Genomic DNA, 18,802 nt, shown 5'->3' on the forward strand with positions numbered 1-18,802 from the left:
TGCATACGTTTCATCAATGAGTCTTACACACAGAATGTTAGCTACATCATGCTAGCTAGCTTTAAGACAGAGTGAGGCAATACAAGTAGCAGGTGGACAATAAGTAAAGCGTAGCACTAACGGTAGCACTACTTAATCCTTACAGCAGGTTTGAAGCATACACATACAAAGCAAAAACAGATTCAAAACATAGACATAGGGTGTACACACAAAATAAAAGTAGTGCAATCACATTAACTTACTTGCACAAAAGCGCTTGGTCGTATTTGATGGATAAATTCAGAGGTCTGTGTTGAGTCAAGTGTTACCATGGCCGCAGAGACACGCCGTGTGCTGCATACAGAGGGATCCACCGAGGTGCGTTCACAAACACTGGGCACAGTACAGCAGTCGGAACTTTCCAAGCAAGTACACGACGAGTTTATTTTGAACAGTCATTTAAAATTAAACAAAATTGTCAACTGTAAATGGGTGATAGATATTTTTTTTTTAAGTGGCGGTTTTAACTTGGGAACCAAAACAAGTATTTTTAAAATTCATATATTACGCGAACATATCACTTGAATTGATGATAAAGGTTGACCACTAGTCTGCGCCAAAGACCATACTTTTAAACGTCTTGCCATTGCAAAAACAGGAGATGGCAAATGCAACTAAGGGGGGACACTAGCTCATCTGTTTAGATCAGTGGTTCTACTTTAACTCAGTATTCAGCCTGCTGTCATTTCTAGGTGTTTTTTATTTTAATGTAATTTTAGCACAATCCTAAAAAAAAAACATCCTTTGAACAGAACAGAGTATATTTTTATTTTGGGGGGCCCTGAGAGAATTTTAGATCAATAAGGGGGCCTCGATGTTTGGGAGTGGCTGGTTTAGATCATTTGTCCACATTTCAGTCACTGGAATCCTGGCGCTGACTGGATCTTGTGTCCTTCCTTGGGCAAGACACTTCACCAACCTAGCCTGTATGACTGTAGTGTGCGAGTGGGTGGAGAAGATGGTCCTTAGTTGTTTTATTTGTTAAGCAGTTTGTATGAGCGTTAATGTATTAGTTAGTCTCTCAAAAGTTAACGCTCTGGATATATCTATATCTGCAATGTGAATCGTAGTATGGCTGAGTTTGTTTTGTGCTGTAAATGCTCAATCTTCTTGCACTTTGATCAAACCCACTGGTTAAACTTCTGCCAGACATTTATTATATTATTATTACTATTATTATTATTATCAATAATAATAATAATAATAGCCTAATAATAATAATAATGTCATTTGTTTATTTGTTTTCTTTAACTGATACAAAGACATACAAACCAATAATCAAACACAATAATTTCAGCATTACACCTTACAAATCTATAGTCCTGAGACAGTTTACAGTACATAGGATTGCATCTAAATATTACAGTAGTATTGTACATGAAATGTGAGGCACTTTATCTACCATGGCCCATAGGCATCAATGTATAGGCTACTGTTGTGTTTAGCTCAATCATGAAAATCTGTTGAGCACTTCATTTGGAGGTAGGACTTCAAATTAAACTTTCCTTTTCATTTCATGATAATTACAATAAGGCGCAAATACAAATGAAGTCCTTTCTTTTTTCGAGAAGTTAAATAAAATATACTATATTATGTTTTCTTTCTCAGTAACACAATAAATTCAAGTACTTTACTTGTAAATTAACACTGACAAATTGGTTTATGTTGGCCTTTGTAGTCAATGTCAATCACACTGAACCCTGTAAAACATCACATAAAAAAAAATTCAACATTTCATTTTGTAATCATAGAAAACCCTCTACCAGTTTTCATCAGAGAATGAGCTAGAGCTGCCAGAATCTGTGTCAGCATCAGTCAACCCATCCAAGTCCCAATCAGCACTGGAGCCACTGTCATCGTCTTCCTCTACTGAGAAGCTGCGAGCTGAACTGAGGCATGCTGGGTAAACACGCATTGAAACAGACACAGGGCCCAGAGTTGACACATAGACAGCCATAATGTTTTTCCAGCTGTCTCTGGCTGGATCATATTCATGGATAAGTGCCCTGTTTTTGTTATGCTGAAGGAGCGTTTGTGTGAGGAGGAGCAGTTTGCTGTTGTGCTGGATCACCTGGTAATTTAGAGCACGGCTATCGATAGGAATGTCACCCAGTCTCCGCCACTCTCCCCTGGTTGGACTGTAGGCCTTTACAACTGGAATGTCACAGACACAGATAATTTGGTCCTGAAAAACACAAGCCTTGTGCAGCTTGTCACGCCGTAGTGACCCACAGTGACGCCAGCGGTTCCTCTTGGGGTCATAACAAAGCATTCTCCTTTTATTCACTACATACAAGTGATCGTTCAGTGCCACAACTTGCATTTTTCCCAGAGAGTGAGGCAGAGGAGCTACAAATGTCCACTGGTTCCTTTGAACACTGTAACATTCAACTTCTTTTATCCTGGCATCAGTGACTGGGTTTCTTCCTCCTAAAAGGTATACATGACCATTGAGATAGCCCATCCCTGAGTGAATCCTTCCAAGGGGTCTCTCTGCCAACTCCTGCCAGGTGTTTTTAACTGGATTGTAATTCCAGAAATGTTTTGACAGATGGGAGGCAAGGTACAAATTGTTTTCTGGGCTAGCACAAGCAATTAGGGACTCCACTGTAGATCGTTTGTAATCCTGGTTGCTTAAGTCTTGAAGAGGAGGTGACATGAAGTACAGGTCCTCTGAATAAGGATCACAACACATTATGTTGTCATTTGGCAAACCGAAGAAAAGGATCATTTCTTTGGCACTCACACCAATTCTGTGTTTTGGCATTGGTGCAGGAAGTCCGCAACTGCTTTCTGAAGAAGAGTTAAAGACAGAAGCAATGCAAGTATCAAAGAATGGCCTTGCCATAAGACCTTCCAGATAACACTTGTCTTTTTCAATAAACAAGTCCCAGCGCACACATTTAAGAACTTGTACAGCGTCTTCTTTTTTCTGAAGAGCATTTGCCTCAATCCATTGTAAAGCTGCAGAGCATACTTTTGTTTCACAGTCAACATCTAAGGAGTCCAATGCGAGCAGTTCTTTCAGCTGTTTAAAGTCCAATTCACATAATTCTCCACTGTTACACAGAAAACTGAAGTTTTTTGCAATAAAAGCTTGGGCGTTCTGTTTAAGGTCAGGGTTGTCAAATGTGTCCGCAAATTTTAAAATCATGACACAGTTGGAGAGATCCAAACGCCTTGTCATGAAACTAGAGCAAGCTTCTCTTATGTATTCAAGTTGAAGCATGTTAGATGCAGCATACAGTCTTTGGACATTGCTTTCTGTGATTGCCACTCTGCCTGTATAACAATAGTCTATTATGACCGACATGGATTCTGCATCTACTCCTCGGATGACCACTCTTTGCTGCACACTTTCATTCAAACCACCAGTAAACATACTTTTGAAATAGGGACTGGCTGAGGCCAAAACAATGCGACTACACAGGAAAAGTTGATGGCTGTCCCCACTGGCGGGGTCGCCGCCGCTGTGTTCCAGTAAATCCTCTTCGCACACAACTTCAATGGTTACGTCGCCCAATAGGTGACAGTCGTAAAGCTGTTTCATCTGCTTCATTACCCCCTGAGCGTGATTTGCGTCCTCCAGCACCTCCGGACCGCCGAAACAACTCAATACAGAGGCCATCGCTGTGTTACTGGCTCTAGCACGTCGAAGGCATTCGTTTAGTACAATCCACAAAGGTTTCCTGAGCTGACAAGACGTAGACGCGATACAGTCAAATACAGCGCGTCCATGTCCCAACTAGAGACCATGTTGTACAGCCATACTTTAAGGAATTTCTTGGATGTCGCAATCACAATTTAACACAAAGAACATGTTCTTTCAATGATCAGCAGCAGCCGCCTCATTGGCTTGATTAATTTAGCAGAGGTTTAGCTCGAGCAGCCAGTCAGACTGACTGATCAGCCTTCCGTAAAATAACAGATGGCCACATTCTCAGAGAATTTCCGGGAAATCTTGTCAACATAAAAGTCGTACACAAGCAAATCTCGCTTACATTTGTCAACATTCAATGTATCTTGTGTCAGCACTAATATATTTATATGTGACATTAGCGGTTCTGTCGTTACTGTTATTTAAATCCCCAAATTTGGACACAAATGTAATCAATATATTTTATTTTGAAAATCCCGATTTCCCATGGTGCTCGTCCGTTTAACCTTTGTTGCTTTTTGGAAGCAACCTTTTAATTTCTAACAACTATTACTACAATACAACAACAACAACTACAACAACAATAATAATAATAATAATAATAATAATAACAACAACAACAACAATAATCAGAGTAATAATAATAATAATAAATGTTTTATTTAGAAGGTATCTATTTGCAATGTATGTATCGACAATTTAGGTCATTAATCCTTTTGAGCCCTTCTTGGTTATGGATGGTCTTGTGCACTGTTATAAGAAAAGGGAAAGCTGAGGGCAGCTCCACCCTGCGGCTCAGCTTCTGCTGTCCCCAGTGAAGGCAGCGTAACTTCTCTGCCAGATCCCTTCTTCCAGCTCGCTCCAGTCCATCCTGAAGGAGTTTTGTTCTTTTGGGTTTTTCCCATGATTTCTCATACCTGAATTAAACACAGCAACAGAGACACAGAACAGAGACGATTTTCCTCTTATAGCACAGAGTGGTGAAATAATTCATCAATGCTTGTTTTAAATGTAGGCTATATTACCAGCTCTCCAACATGACTCTGGCTTGTTTTTTTTTGTCTGTGGACTTAGCATGAAATCTAGCTATTTCACTTCTGTTAAAACCAAGTTCAAATGCAAGAACTGTCCACTCAAATCCAAGCTGAGATGATAACTCCTGCAGTGTCGATAGATTAATAACAGCATCCTAAAACATAGAAAGCTAGATTAATGTACAATATACACTCCCCCCAAAAGGGGGGAAAAGAAAGAAAAAACACACCTCTTGTGCTTTGTTAGGCATCGTCTCTCCCAAATGAAGATTTGCAGTTCTCAAGGAATTGACGCTAAATTCAGTGTTACACCAAATGAAGTCAGACACAACTGTCCTTACTTGTACTTTTGCTAGGGTGCTGAAGCAGAAAGAATCATGTGTAGCGTTACTGAGGAGATTCAAAATAAACACGTTGGCCAGTTAAACATTAGTCACTGCATCACACTCACACATTTTATCAGCCTACACAAACTAGTCCTGTTCTGTGCAACTATCACACTGCATTTGGCGCAAAGTAGACAATGATATTAGATTGTTTCTTTTCACATTACAAATTTCTTTTTTTAATTCATTAAAGAAAGCATCAGATTCCATGTGCAAGATTACTGCAGCAATCATGTAAATCAAACAGTACAATTGGAACAAATAGCTAAAGATGTCACACACATACTTAAAAATGGTCATGTTATTAAATGTCTTTAAACATTATAAAAGCTGCAAAAATACGCTTAACAGGCACATGATGTTGCAGAATGCAGTATGTGACATGAATTAAAATTTGTCAATACAATAGGAACAAAATTAGATGTATACAGAGATCACCAAGAAAATGGCAAGAGTTGTGGGATTCCCCTAAATAGTTGCATGGAAATGAACACATAACACCAAAGCAAAGCACAAATTAGACAATACAGTTTTTTTTTTCCAAACTAAATTATTCAAGAGTATTGCCAGGTTTTTAACGGCATGTTTATGTCAGTGGGTAGGACAACTCACAGATCCAGCCTGCTGGACCTTCACTAAAATAAGTGCTTTTTGATGGTAACAGTCTTGCTCTATTTGGCTCATAGTCCAAAACCAAACACAACTGACAGTATTATTCCGACGCTTTAGTCAATTCTTCAGTTCATACAGTGTTACCCTGTGCACCATTAGCATTATTTTACTTATTTATTCATTTAATAGCAGCCATCTTTCCAGCTTCCATCCCTCAATGCACTTAGGGCAGCAATACTCTTTGGGGGGGTCAGTAAGCTGAGAAGGAATGAAAGACAAATTTTACAAAAAGCAGAGCAAATTTTGGAAGGACTGGATGTAGTGTATGCACGTACCTCCGTGTGGGCTGTGAAATTTTGCTTGTGCGTAAGTTTGTTCCTACAAACGATGCTGGACGAGGAAGAGAGCTTCGAGGAAGATGACTGGAGCTGGCCTTTGCAGCGAGGGGTACCAAGCTGCTGCTAGGTTTGAGAGGTTGTGGCAATGCAGCATTGCTGGAGATAGAATTCAGACTGGTGGAGGTTGTGAGGCCTGTGGAGGTCGGACTTTGCTGGATGGTTGGGCTCACATAGGCAGTTGCTTTTATAGGGTGCCGAGGCATAGAGGGGAAATTTCCCACACTCTGAACGCGCTGACAAAGCTGACCTGGAGGAGGAACTGGTAGAGTAATATGCTTATTACACTGAATTCTCATATTGACACACAAGCACAAGTAAACATCTGTATTCAAATGGAAGTCTTACTGGAGGACTGAAGCCGTGCAAGTCCACTGGAAGAGTCAAAACTCTGGCTGTTCCGGAGGGTGGGCATTGAAGGCAAAGATGAGGGGCCGAGTGCAGGATTTACAAAGGTTGACAGGCAAGGGATACTGGGAACATTAGGCATGCTTGGAGCTCGGAGCAGGTTGGGCATGCTTCTTCGCAGTTTGTCTATGCACGCATATTAAAAATGTAAATATATTGTGCATATTGAGTATGTAAAGTCAAAGAATGGGATTTAATAGAACAATTTTGGATAATCAAAATTAATTCACTCTTACCTGTGCTAGTACTTGGCACTGTGGGTGATTCTATGGTCAGACTAGAAGGCCCAGAGAGCTGTGAAAGTCCATTGAGTAAAAACTGAGAGGAGATGGTGCTGCGTCTACAGTCTCTTATAGAGGAAAAGGTGTGAGAGTGAGGCAGGCCGGCTCGCTGCATAGACCCAGTACGGAAGAGTCGAGGCTGAGGAGGAGGAAGCTGGTCGTAACCTTCATCCTCTTCATCTTCTTCCTCTAGATCCATTTCACTTCTCCTCAGGGAGTGTATGGAGAAGGTGGAGCTGCGGCGGCTAGTTGTTGACGAGGTAGAGGCATAGTCCTGTCGGAGACCTTTAGAGTGACAAAATAACATTAAATCATGATAGTTTAACATTTTCACTATAAAGGAGATGGTATTTTTTCCCCAGGTTAAGATAAAATTAATCATTGGTCATTTAGACTGATATAGGAAAGTTTGCATAAACATTTATATTCCATGCATATGTTTATCTATCTGCAGATATATCAATATAAGAAGGTATTATTGGCAACTCATCTAATCTAAAGCACAGTAGAGTTGACTCACTCTCCTCTTGAAGACGTGCCATGACCTCCACATCTGTCATGTCCTGTAGCTTGTAGCTCATTGAAATAGATTCGTCTTCTAGTTCTGACACACCCACTTCACTGTCCAAGGAAGACTGTGGGCTGATAGCAGCATGTCTTCGACCCATATCTAAGGAATATAAAGTCTCATCAGGATCATACTTAAATCATTTATTCTAAACATTACATGTGGCACATAAGGTTATCTTACTGTGTAAAGTGGAGTTTGACAAGAAGGTGGGGGCTCTGTCACTTAGGCTGCAGCTTACTTTTAGAGGGGGAGTGGGCTGAAGACAAGATTGACTAGATGGTGTGGGAGCTATTTGGAAAAAACACATACATATTATGTAACCAGGAAGGCATACACATAATATCAACACATAATATGCATTAGTCTGACTAGACTGGGATAAATAGCCTGATAATACCACTTTTATTCTATTTTCTAAAATTAGCCAGTATATTTACACAATGTGAATAGTTGATTTATGGTGCTAAATTAGATTTGTGTGTTATCAGTTAATACATTGATGTTTACCTGTATGTTCAGGTAGTGTTAGAGGTTTAGAGTAAGGCAGGACTGGGCAGCTTAGAGTAGAAAATGCCTCAATGCAGCTGTATGGACGGACAGAAGAAACTCCTCTCCACCGTTTAGCTAAAAAACATCAGTGAGGGACATGTTAGTCACCGATTAAGCACAAACATGCCCTGAACACATGTTAATCTCCCTATGACATTTTGCTTTGATGTTTTATATGATTAGGCCCAAGCTCGGATTGAAGCGGATGATTAAGGAAGATGAGGTTAGCTAAGCATAGTGGTTTATTAGGATAAAATACCATATTTTCCAAAGTATCTTATCATAAGCAGGGATTGCAGTTGTACATCTAGCTTACATTTCACGAGCATTGGGGTTTTGGGCAGTAGATTATATGTTGACTTTGACTTGAATATTTTAAATTGGTAACTTCTTAGTACATTGGCAGGAGAGAAATGAGGTCCCATCACGATGACTGTGTGAGCAAGGACTTAAAAGCAAATCTGACTGAAAAGATAGTCAATCTATACAAGTTTCTATGGCAACTGTGTCCACTTATATGAGCTGAGAGAAAGCCAATTCTGACAGACATCCACATTACATAAACAAATTGTCTTCTGTTATTATTGTTACATGGGCCGATAAAGAACAATAAATTACATACATATCCAATACACAGTATAATTGTGGCAAGCAAACCAACTCAGTATCTTGGCACGACTAACACAGAACATTTTAATCATTCTATAAATAATGTAGTTCAAATCAGTTAAAACTGTAAATTGCCTGCCATCACTATAAGGAAATCAGAAAATGTAAATGAGTTGGACCGAACCTTAGTAATCCTCTCACAAAAATCCTCCAGCACGTGGAATCATGTTGTATGTGTTTGCAGCTTATGGTCACATGTCAGCTAAAGATGTCCAGATGTTGCCACAGATGTGATAGGCCTACTGTTAATCTGGGTAGTAAAGATACTGTTACCTTGATCCAGTCTGTGACATAGTGTCATCCTGGCCAGCTGGACTTCAGGCCCTGGGTGGTCCAGGACCTGCCTGCACCACTGAAGTGGACTGAGGGCCTTGTCACCGAGTAGTCTCACTTTGGGACTCACATACAACCTGCAACACATTCAAAGATTTACCGGCAAAATTAGTTTTGTACAATGAGGAATTCTGAAACACAGCTGTTTGACTTCAACACCAGCGGTCTCCCAACTTATCTGGTTGTGACCCCCAAAACATTAATGTGAACGACTGTAAACCGCCACTTTTTATGTTGCACATTTGCGCCAAAGAAAACTCCTAGATTGTGAAACTGTTCACTGACAATGGCAATAAATCTATTCTGATTTAAATATATTTAACACTTGTTACTCACACAGCATGAATTCTCTCATTTACAAATCAGATTTGGGTCCCTCAATACTGTAATACACCTGACTTCAAATGGTAAATTAGGGGCAACATGGCCACAAAATAGCATATTTTAAATTTCAGCTTGCACTCGCTCGCACATGGCTCGATCAGACTCATAAATCTGTATGAACTATAGGATTATACATAAAGTGCATGTATGTAAAATGCATCAAGGAACTGGTTAATAATGGTCCCTATGAACTGAAGCCCATTTTCCCTTCTCTACTTATAAAAGAGGGCAATCCTTGGCAGAGAGTTAAATGGGTCATTTCAACCCACTAGTTATTTTAAATGCAGAGGAGATGGTGAATAGTGGAGCTGTGTGCTATATTTTCCACATCCCTACACAAGAAATAGTCGCTTCAGAAGGCAGCAGTTCCAGAGTTAGTAGTAGTTCAGCCTGGCTGCCTGGGGCTAAAACTCTATCACACTACACAGCCTTGTAGATCACCGACTGAAGGAAGTTGTTGTTCCTAAATCAATTCAGTGCTCCTCTATAACTCAAAAAAAAAAAAGAAGAAGAAAAAGATACCTGCATAGGGCTTTCTTTGAAACCAGAAGATTTTTTTCCCCCCTGTGTGACTTTGTATCTCACCAAGACTCCTCCAGTGAGATCAATAACACAGTTATTAATAGCATTGATGTGCAAAGCAGGATAACATTACACAGTTATACGCATATCATAATGGCTATACAGTTGTTTAACAAAACAGTAGCAGCCTGACTAATAATTACCATCTATCAGGCTCTTCAATAGGGAGCACACAGTCCAAGTCTAAAATCTCAACCTCATCCAAAACAGTTGCGGGTTCGGCGGCTGTGTTGTCCTCTTCGGGTGCGTCAGGAGACGTGGAGCTGGGCTGAAAATAGGCAAAGGACTCATCTGCTGAACCCCGACTTGCATCGATGTAGGGGTCTGTCTTTGTCGGGCTCGTAATGGCAACATCTTGAAAGAAACTGTCCCGCGGACACACTGTACCTCCGCGCAGACACGACAACGAGGTGGTGGTCTGGAAATGTGGCGGGCCCACTGTGCAATTGTTTACAGCGTTAGCTCGAGTCCGCAATTGCTCGTTTTGCTTCTCCAATTTTCGCACCAATTCTTGAAGCTTCAACACCTCGAGCTCCGCCTTGGTCATTTTATTGTTGCCGTTCACGTCGGCCATTATCTGGGGGCTCGCCACCTCTGTTTCCATTTGATGAAATAAAACACATTGAGATACAGACAAAAAGCACGGCCTGTCAGCGCACTGTGTCCTCCGTTTGGATAGGGTGTCCAGACTCCAGATACTCTCGTTTTAGGCTTCTGTGCATGCAGCGATGCTGCTGCTACTGGGATGACTGCAAAGACCTACTCCTATTGGTCAGCAGCATGCACTTAACTCCCATCACACCACTGCCTTTTCTTTATTTACGCCCCCCAGTGGTAACAAGAGGCACACAAAATTATAAATCCTGCGTCCGCTTGGCGTTTTTAAAAGCATTTTATTTCCCACTGACACCTGCATCCCAAACACAATTAACAAAGATATGATGCTGCATCTCTGATTCGTTCAGATAATTGTGCACATTAGATAAGAATTTTCTGATGGTGCATTCGATAGACATTCATATATTTAAACATTGCATGCCCATTTTTTTCCCCAGCTGACAAAACAATTCCTTTATTGCACATAGCAGAAGCCCCCGGCCCAAAATATTTAGTTTAATCCCACTATAACAAATGTAATTTGATTTCAAAATAGTTTTAAAAATGTGTAGTGTAACATAACAGGCTATATGAACATAGAACAAATCAAGTTATGATGTTCATTCTCCATGTCAAACATCCGTTGGACAGGTTAACGCCTCCATTTGTCTGTGGAAACAAGTACCAAAAAGGTCATTAAAAAGGAACAAAAAAACATGTTGCATTCAATATAGCAGTATTTTACCTCTGGTGACCTCGAAGCATCTCTCGCAGTGCACCATGTATTTGTATATCCACATGCTGTCCCCAGCCTTCAGATGGCCCAGAGTACTGTTACACACCTCGCACTAGCAGACAAACCAATTAGCTGACCAAAGGACCAGAAACTACTCACAGGATTTTAAACTGCAATATTAACTTTTTAGTGGGGGGGGTTACATCCAATATCTTACTTTGAAGCAGGTAGCATGGCAGTTGATCTTCATGTCATCCAGGATAATCTTTGCATCTCCAGTGAAGACTTTACGGCAGTAGCTGCACAAGTCTTTGTCAAGCACTGTCCTAATAAGTGAATTAATTGTGTGTTACACAGTGATGAAAAAAAGACATTATTATCGAGAGAGTTAACTCTACCTTTCAGGTGAAGCATATGTACTTTTGATGGAAGATCTAGAGTAGGTGTCACCCATAATATCATCACTCCTATATGGATGAAAAAAACGTATTAAGTACATAAAACTGTAACATGCAACCATGTGGGATTTTTATTTTGTCCAATACCTCGTGGTTTTGTATGTTGTTGAGGAGTAGCTGCTTGGGCTAGTGATGGTCGTGTACTCATAACTGCAATGTACATAAATCTATTTAATACATATTTAGAGAAATACTTGTATATGGTAGAAGTAAAATAATAAACCTACGTGCTGTCTGGTTTGCTGTATGAGTAGGTCTTGGTATCACTATCGATGTCATCACTGTGTGAAAACACATTTAATCATGGCAATCCTGAGTGATTTATTGTGTAAATAGTAATTGTTCTTTTTAAAACCCCACCTAGTCTTAGAGCTGATAGTGTAGGTCGAAGTGCGAGTTGAGGGATAGTCATCAGTGTAAGAGCTGTAGCTGTAAAAGAAAATTATATTACATGGCACATCATATAATGATTTACCTGTTCTGACACACATGTTAGTTTTTCCCATTTAGCCCTCCACAAATGATCACATGTCCACATTTATCATGCAGTCTTCTGTATTAGTCCCTAAACTTCTGTCACATTGCAGCTCTTTCATATACTCCTGCTCCATCGTAATTATTTCCAATATGAAACTCATCTTCAGCTACCCACTTATTCAACCACATGCCATGGTCTCCAAAACATACCATTTCTGAATAATCACAGAAAGGAGCAATGTAAAGCAATGAATTTCAAACAAATATATTGCATCCAAACCTGCTGGTGCGGTTGGTGGAAGTCAGAGTTGGGCTGTCACCTCTAAAGCACAAGTGAAGGATTTCAGAAAGATCGAATAAGAAGATATATTCTGCATATTAATTGAGCCTTGCTTACCCGCTGCTTCTGACTGTGTAAATGTCTCTCTTTGTTGTACTTGAGCTGCAAAAAACAATTTAAAAATGTTTTCTTCTGAGCTTTGAATGCTTCATTGTATAGTGTGGTCTGGTGCTGTACCTGGATGACTGGTCAGCTATGGCCTTTGGTATAAGAGTATCATACAGCTGATCCTCAGCCCTGAAAGATAATGATAACATCTTATAAGAAGACATAAAAACCATGTGTTGTATTTTAAACAATACTCAATCTTACATTGAGGAAGTAGAAGTTCTTGTAGTGGTTGTAGTTTTAGCGTCATCCCTGAGAAAAAAAGAAAACAAAAAAAATCCCTTTTGAATACACTGTTGCAATATATTGATTACCATGTGTTTCTAACTCACAGTTCACTGCTGCTCCTAATGGTCACAGTCTCAGTGATTGTGTTGCTGAAAGAAAGCAGAGTAATTTGATGCTCAACTTGATCATCATGATCCGATTCTTTATCAGATGTGATTGTATTGAACACTACCTTTCGTCCTTGATTGATGAAGGGATGAGAGTATCGTAAAGGCTGTCCTCAGCACTAATGATAATGTTTTTGCATTAAATTTATGTGATATTGTAGGTTGCATAATGATATGGTTTTAAGGTACTCACGTGTCACCTGAGCTTTTCACAACCACAGTTTCAGTTTTGGTGACAGATGTTTTGCTGTAACACATTAAATAAATAAATAAATAAAAACAATAATAATGTATTGATTTTTTCCATTGTTAATGACCACCATGCACAGATACTTTGTCCAAATGTGAGATAAATGTATTGCTTAAACAGTATGTTCCTATCCATTTACCACCAGAGTCAAACAGATACCAAAAACATGGACACTTTGAATATTTCTTTTTCGACATATTCATTGAGAATGGCATTAAAGTCAGAAAGATGTTACCTGTCAGTGCTGTCCATGGTGTCAAATGTGTCATAAAGTTTGTCATCAGCACTGCACAGACAATTGAAAATTAGTATTTTAGGCATGTGGAAAAATGTATTTCAAACACAAGCGTAAATATCATACTCTCTGGAGCTGCTGGAGGTTCTTGTCTCTGTCACTGTAGTTTTTCGAGTTGGTGAGTAGCTTGTGTAAAGAGTCCTGGAGATAAAGGTGCCTTTTATGCTCTTTATAAATTTTGAATTCTAGATGCCAAAGTATGTTACCAACCCCTTTGTCCTGTCAGAAAACACTCTGTCCATAAATGAGTCAGTTTTTGAAGACCTGCAAAAGAATAAGATTTGTATCCAAATGAGCCTGTAGTGGCAATCAATTCATAAAAAGTAAAATATGTAATAATTCATTACTTTTCAGTGGTGGTTGTGACAGTGGTTTTGCCATTCTCGGTGAATGTTGTTGTTGTAGAACTGAATAGAAAAGGAAAACATATTAAGGATTATTTTGAAACTTTTTATGTGAAAAAAAAAACTGTTGATATTTGTGCATGTTTGGCCTTTCAGTGACCCAGCGGAGGCATGAGTGGTCAGCATGGCGGTGTCTACAACGCTCCAGGATCAACTGTTTTGTAGGTTTTCTGGTGAGAGGGACCCTCAGCAGTGAAGACATTCCAAACAATTGATCCTTGAGCATCATAGAGACCGCCGTGATGGAAAGCAAAGGCGACATGCTGACCACTCATACTGCCACTGGGTCACTACAAGGTAAAATACAACAAATATCTACTTATTTTTTCATAGGAAAAGTTGCATAATGCACCTTTAAGATGATACACTTCTCCACTTAAAGGCCCTGTACCGGTCTTTTTACCAGTAGTAAAATTAAATTTGTTTTTTAGTCGTTCATTGTATTCAGTGGTTTGTGAAAAAATACTATTACATGTAATTATAAAGCATTTTTATTGAGCTTGCTGGCTATTTTTTGTGAGCATTACTGTTAACAGTGACCCAGAAAGTTGTGAAGCATGCTTTTTAAGTCATCCCTGTGTAGAATTGGGATCTACCTTGTTTTAGGCTCCTCTGTGTAAGAAGTGGTCCTGGAGAGACATAAAAGTCAATTGTAAAATTTAACACACTTTTTAAAATGAGTTTAGGCGTATTGGAGATTTACAAACCTTGTGGGAGATGTTACTGATGAGTAAGAACTGCAACAGAAATATACATTTATATCACAGTCTCTGCACAAACAATACATTTAAATAAAGTTGATTAGAAGACATACTTCCGGCTGTAGGTCCGGGTTGGGCTCGTGCTGTGAAAAGGAAAACAATGTACAGGCAAACTGGATGATTCATAGCATGATGGATAATTGTAGTAAATTCCACTAACCTGGTATTCAGCTCATCCTGACTTGTACTAAACCTGATAAAAAAAAAAGAAACATGACATAAGAATTTATAATTTTACAATAAACATAGATATAATCATACCTCTTGGTGATGGTTTCAACATAGCTTTTTCTTGAGCTTGTTTGTTGCTCTGGCTCAGAACTATCAAATATACAATAATATATATTAAAAGAAAAATCAAAACTGTATTCATGATGCCACCCCTGGTAAATATGACAAAAGAATATATATATTAAAATATGATAACTTATACAACATCTTCTCATCCCATTTAATATATATGTACAATTTATCAGGGGTGCCAGTATTTTTTGATTCCCATTACTTTACCTCTCAAAAGTATCAGAGGAATCAGAGGTTATCGTGGTTCGGCCTAAAACACTCCTGGCATAGTTGGGGTCACGGCTGTGGAATTATATCAATCAAGTGGCACTTAGTGAGTGAAATACTGCTTAATGTTTTTCCGTCTTGTTTGCAATTGCTAGAAGTTATACTTACTCGACATCTTCATCCTCCTCTTCAGCACGCTTGATCCAGCTGTTGTCTTTCAGGAGAGTCCTGGAAGCTGCAAGTGCATTTATATGTTATACAGTGTGTATCAATATATTCACTAATGATACCGCAGCCATGGACTTACTTGTCTGTGATGTGTATTTGTTCATGTTGAATCCTCACCTGTCAGAGAAATAACCTTTAGTTTAACAATTCCTTTATCAATGATACTGTAACGCAACAATGAAAGGTTGCAGTTGACACAAAGAAAGAATGTAAGTTTGCCAACAATTGCGAGTTTCCAGCCCAAGTCTCGCCAATTAATGCAGAACTGGTTTGTCTCGATCTGCCTGGCATGAGGACACACCTGCCTTTATAACACACCTTTTTCATTCACCAGTGACAGCAAAACAGAGTAACATGTCATTTTCCATTGATGACTGTGACGGTGCCCTTCAAACCCCATTTTTAGTCAATAATGCCAGATAGAAACAAATGTATGTTTAGACATAGTAATAATTTGCTAAACAAAGATTTTGTTGTTCTTTTACTATTATGTATCATTCAGTTATACAGAAAATGAATGAAAATACAATAATTTATCAACTACTTGCACTATGATGTAAACCTGCGCTGCTAATACCAACATTTTTTGTTATAGTCTGTAAACTTCATTATTGTTTATACTTTTGTCCCCACAAAGTCCTTGGTAGTCATTGTATATAAGATAACACTATTTTACTATTTCAAGAGCTGAATGTAACAAGTACATTTCTCCATTGTAAGATCAATAAAGGCTATCTTATCTTAATAAAAACTGCATTAGAAAATAATAGTATTTGTAATGCTTAGAACTTCGCTGTTTTTTCCTCATTTCTTCTTTTAACGTAAAAATAAGCTATTGTATCTTAACATATTACAGTTACAATTATTAATCAAATCAGAACTTTAGTGATTTTTTAAAGGCACTGGTAAAGCACTGTTGAAAGATATGTTAATAAAATCATTAAACCAAAGTGCACATACCTTTACTGAGCGTTCTGGGCAGGGTGCTGATAAAACTCTAACTGGAGGCAGCTCCTGTCACTCGTGTAATCTGCAGTCTGCAATCACTGCTTTTGCTTTTCGCCTGTTTTAACCTTCAGGGAGGTGATCCCAGGGCCAAGGGTGTGGCCTCTGACAACAATCAAAGAATTCTGTCTTTCAACATGCCTATTGACCTGCCATTCGTGGTAGTCTAAAGAAGATGGCAGATCTGCAAAGACAAAAGTTTATTCCACAATTCTAGCTACCGTAATTTGGTTTAGCGTATACAATAGTATAAATATGGTATATTGCTGAAGCTATTCTTCAATACAGCAAAGCTAATTTAATTACTAGTGATACCAGCAAAATATTGGAGGTTATTAAGCTACATAAGATACACAGCGATATAAGAACCGGTCAGGAGTATAGAGGGTATTACAGAGAATGTCGCAGCATGGCAACAGAGGCCAAATTAGTTATTAAATGTATTATTTGTTTTAACACTTAGTTCTGAACTTTGACGGTTTGTTTAGGACATACTTTACCCTCGCTACTTACACTGGGTACAATCACACAATTCGTACACAAGGCAACTCAATGCGCAATCACATATGACTATCCGATTTTTTTTTTAATTCCACAAAATTATTTAGTTTACTTGTGTGTCAAAGTCAGATATTTCTTTAAGGAAGGAATGAAATAACCCAACTCCAGTATGTTTGGGAGTGACCGAGACAAAAGTATGAAAAGCACATAGCACACTTAGGTGTGACAGATGATTATGACGGGCAAACCCCTCTTTGGCATGACACCATGAAAAACCAGCACATTGTTACAGACTCATGCGGAGAGTATTTGATTCAAAAGCCTAGACAAACCAAGCATTTCAAAAATCACTTATCCTTAAAAGTGCAAAAAGGGATAATACTACTGTATCAACAACATAACACTTGGTGGCACTAAAGCTCTTCTTATATCAGCCATGGTCCATGTGGTTGTGCTTAATAATTTCTAACAATAATTTATTGATAATCAATCCAAATTAAATTGTTTAAACATTACAGTAAAGCACTGAATGTAGCTATAATTGACTACTTAAAAAATGAGACCAGGCAGTTTTATTATCTTATTACGAAATAATGACAGTAACATGGGGAGGCAGAAGCGCTCGAGCTGTTGATGCATACGTTGTTTTATTTAGCTGGACTTTGCTTGTGTTGTGGTTTTGTCCTAATACTACATTTCTATCTTGCAAGTCTACAACTTACAAATCCAAACTTATACATAGATTGAAGATTAAAAAGGCCCTCCAGTTTTGCCTCCATCTAGTCGTCTGTAAGGAGGCATTACATTTACTGAATTCCTTTGTACATAGTCACCTGTCAACCTCGTAGTTGCCTGTAAGCATATGATTGGTCTACTGCTTTCTAGGTTGCAAGGTTCTGAGGCACTCCATAAGCGAAAGCCTGCCATAGGCCCATTGGACTGTAATGACAAGTAAAAATCAGTAAGTTATATGGGTACTATTGTAAGTAAAAAATCAAGAAAAATCAAGATCTTGTTTAAAAATGCAAAATGTGTAAAATTACGCTGTTCCCAAGACTTGCAGGTCTAGTAATTTAAACTTGCCCTTATTGCCCACAATAATGATTCATATAAAGCACAAGTACAATGATAGGTTTTTATGTCATAGCCTTCTATATGGCTCGATGTCTGTTACTGTAACTGCCTATTATGGCCTTTACTATGCTCCATCCCATCAGTTCTCGGAAGCTAAGCAGGTAATAAGTTAAGCAGTCAATATTCTACAGGCCTGGTGGACGGGCGACCGTTTTGGAACACATTATTACATAATTTCAACATCATTATTATTATTATCTCAGCATTTGAGCAGGTTTGTTCAGGGGCCAACCAGATCCCTCAGGTTTGGCTCAAATAATAACAACAACAACAACAACAACAACAACAACAATAATAATAATAATAATAATAATAATAATAATAATAATAATAATAATAATAATCATAATAATCATAATAATCATAATCATAATCATAATCATAATCATAACAACAATTATTATTATTATCTGAAATACAACCAAAAGTAAAATGTGTGATTTAAATTTTTAAATGTACTGCTGTGACATCTAGGCGATTTTAAAATGAAAATAACAAGATAAAAGTTAGAGCAAAAAAAGTGTAGGGCTACATAGAAAAGGGAAATAATATAAATTCGCTCTACCTGCAATCTTATTTTGTGATCTTTTTGGATACTATAGTCCATATGGCATACTTTCTGAACTTAAAAGGTTGAATAAGCAGCATCAGTTATTGCTATGAAAATATCCCGGCATGCTAACGACGCAAGACTCTGGAAGG

At 38.5% G+C, this 18,802-nt stretch overlaps 4 protein-coding genes across 5 annotated transcripts; all 4 read right to left on the bottom strand.

Moving 5' to 3' along the window:
- Positions 1–1,257: 1,257 nt before the first annotated feature.
- On the bottom strand, positions 1,258–3,961 carry kbtbd7 (kelch repeat and BTB (POZ) domain containing 7). Its single transcript, XM_079563302.1, has one exon. It carries the CDS (start codon positions 3,665–3,667, stop codon positions 1,799–1,801), a length of 1,869 nt encoding a protein of 622 aa, XP_079419428.1. The 5' UTR covers positions 3,668–3,961; the 3' UTR covers positions 1,258–1,798.
- Positions 3,962–4,370: 409 nt separating this feature from the next.
- Positions 4,371–5,269, bottom strand: LOC306967573 (uncharacterized protein; the record flags this gene model as incomplete). Its single annotated transcript, XM_079562655.1, has 3 exons — positions 4,962–5,269; positions 4,723–4,886; positions 4,371–4,614 (listed from the first exon to the last, which is right to left on the bottom strand). The coding sequence occupies exons 1-3, from the start codon at positions 4,980–4,982 to the stop codon at positions 4,371–4,373; spliced, it is 429 nt and encodes a 142-aa protein (XP_079418781.1). The 5' UTR covers positions 4,983–5,269.
- A 226-nt stretch (positions 5,270–5,495) lies between these two features.
- slain1a (SLAIN motif family, member 1a) lies at positions 5,496–10,677 on the bottom strand. Its single transcript, XM_079563584.1, has 9 exons — positions 10,045–10,677; positions 8,876–9,012; positions 7,892–8,008; positions 7,565–7,672; positions 7,334–7,483; positions 6,769–7,098; positions 6,473–6,658; positions 6,065–6,386; positions 5,496–5,987 (listed from the first exon to the last, which is right to left on the bottom strand). Exons 1-9 carry the CDS (start codon positions 10,503–10,505, stop codon positions 5,912–5,914), a joined length of 1,887 nt encoding a protein of 628 aa, XP_079419710.1. The 5' UTR covers positions 10,506–10,677; the 3' UTR covers positions 5,496–5,911.
- Positions 10,678–10,850: 173 nt separating this feature from the next.
- scel (sciellin) lies at positions 10,851–16,625 on the bottom strand. 2 transcript variants are annotated; one of them, XM_079563060.1, is made up of 27 exons: positions 16,421–16,625; positions 15,540–15,577; positions 15,401–15,467; positions 15,233–15,307; positions 14,984–15,043; positions 14,883–14,915; positions 14,776–14,805; positions 14,669–14,698; positions 14,558–14,590; positions 13,905–13,964; positions 13,768–13,821; positions 13,624–13,698; positions 13,498–13,548; positions 13,206–13,259; positions 13,075–13,131; positions 12,950–12,994; positions 12,822–12,869; positions 12,687–12,746; positions 12,567–12,611; positions 12,450–12,491; positions 12,053–12,121; positions 11,920–11,973; positions 11,780–11,842; positions 11,633–11,701; positions 11,452–11,560; positions 11,244–11,346; positions 10,851–11,167 (listed from the first exon to the last, which is right to left on the bottom strand). In XM_079563060.1, the coding sequence occupies exons 2-27, from the start codon at positions 15,562–15,564 to the stop codon at positions 11,151–11,153; spliced, it is 1,428 nt and encodes a 475-aa protein (XP_079419186.1). In that variant the 5' UTR covers positions 15,565–15,577; positions 16,421–16,625; the 3' UTR covers positions 10,851–11,150. The 2 variants fall into 2 exon arrangements, with proteins under 2 accessions (XP_079419186.1, XP_079419187.1); XM_079563061.1 differs by having other exon boundaries at positions 15,401–15,460; positions 15,536–15,577.
- Between the last annotated feature and the right edge of the window lie 2,177 nt (positions 16,626–18,802).

Source organism: Gobius niger (genome assembly GCF_951799975.1).
Source record: "Gobius niger genome assembly, chromosome: 9".
Classification (NCBI taxonomy): Eukaryota; Metazoa; Chordata; class Actinopteri; order Gobiiformes; family Gobiidae; genus Gobius; species Gobius niger.

What these genes read in the sequence shown, in the direction of transcription:
- slain1a (XM_079563584.1), bottom strand. Translation starts at nt 10,505, where the DNA reads ATGGAAACAGAGGTGGCGAGCCCCCAGATAATGGCCGACGTGAACGGC. An exon ending in ATGTCACAGACTGGATCAAG is followed by an intron (nt 8,009 to 8,875) that starts GTAACAGTATCT and finishes GATGTTTTTTAG; the next exon opens with CTAAACGGTGGAGAGGAGTT. An exon ending in GGCACGTCTTCAAGAGGAGA is followed by an intron (nt 7,099 to 7,333) that starts GTGAGTCAACTC and finishes GTCACTCTAAAG; the next exon opens with GTCTCCGACAGGACTATGCC.
- scel (XM_079563060.1), bottom strand. Translation starts at nt 15,564, where the DNA reads ATGAACAAATACACATCACAGACAA. An exon ending in TCCTCTGATACTTTTGAGAG is followed by an intron (nt 15,044 to 15,232) that starts GTAAAGTAATGG and finishes TATATTTGATAG; the next exon opens with TTCTGAGCCAGAGCAACAAA. An exon ending in GTTGAAACCATCACCAAGAG is followed by an intron (nt 14,916 to 14,983) that starts GTATGATTATAT and finishes TTTTTTTATCAG; the next exon opens with GTTTAGTACAAGTCAGGATG.
- kbtbd7 (XM_079563302.1), bottom strand. Translation starts at nt 3,667, where the DNA reads ATGGCCTCTGTATTGAGTTGTTTCGGCGGTCCGGAGGTGCTGGAGGAC.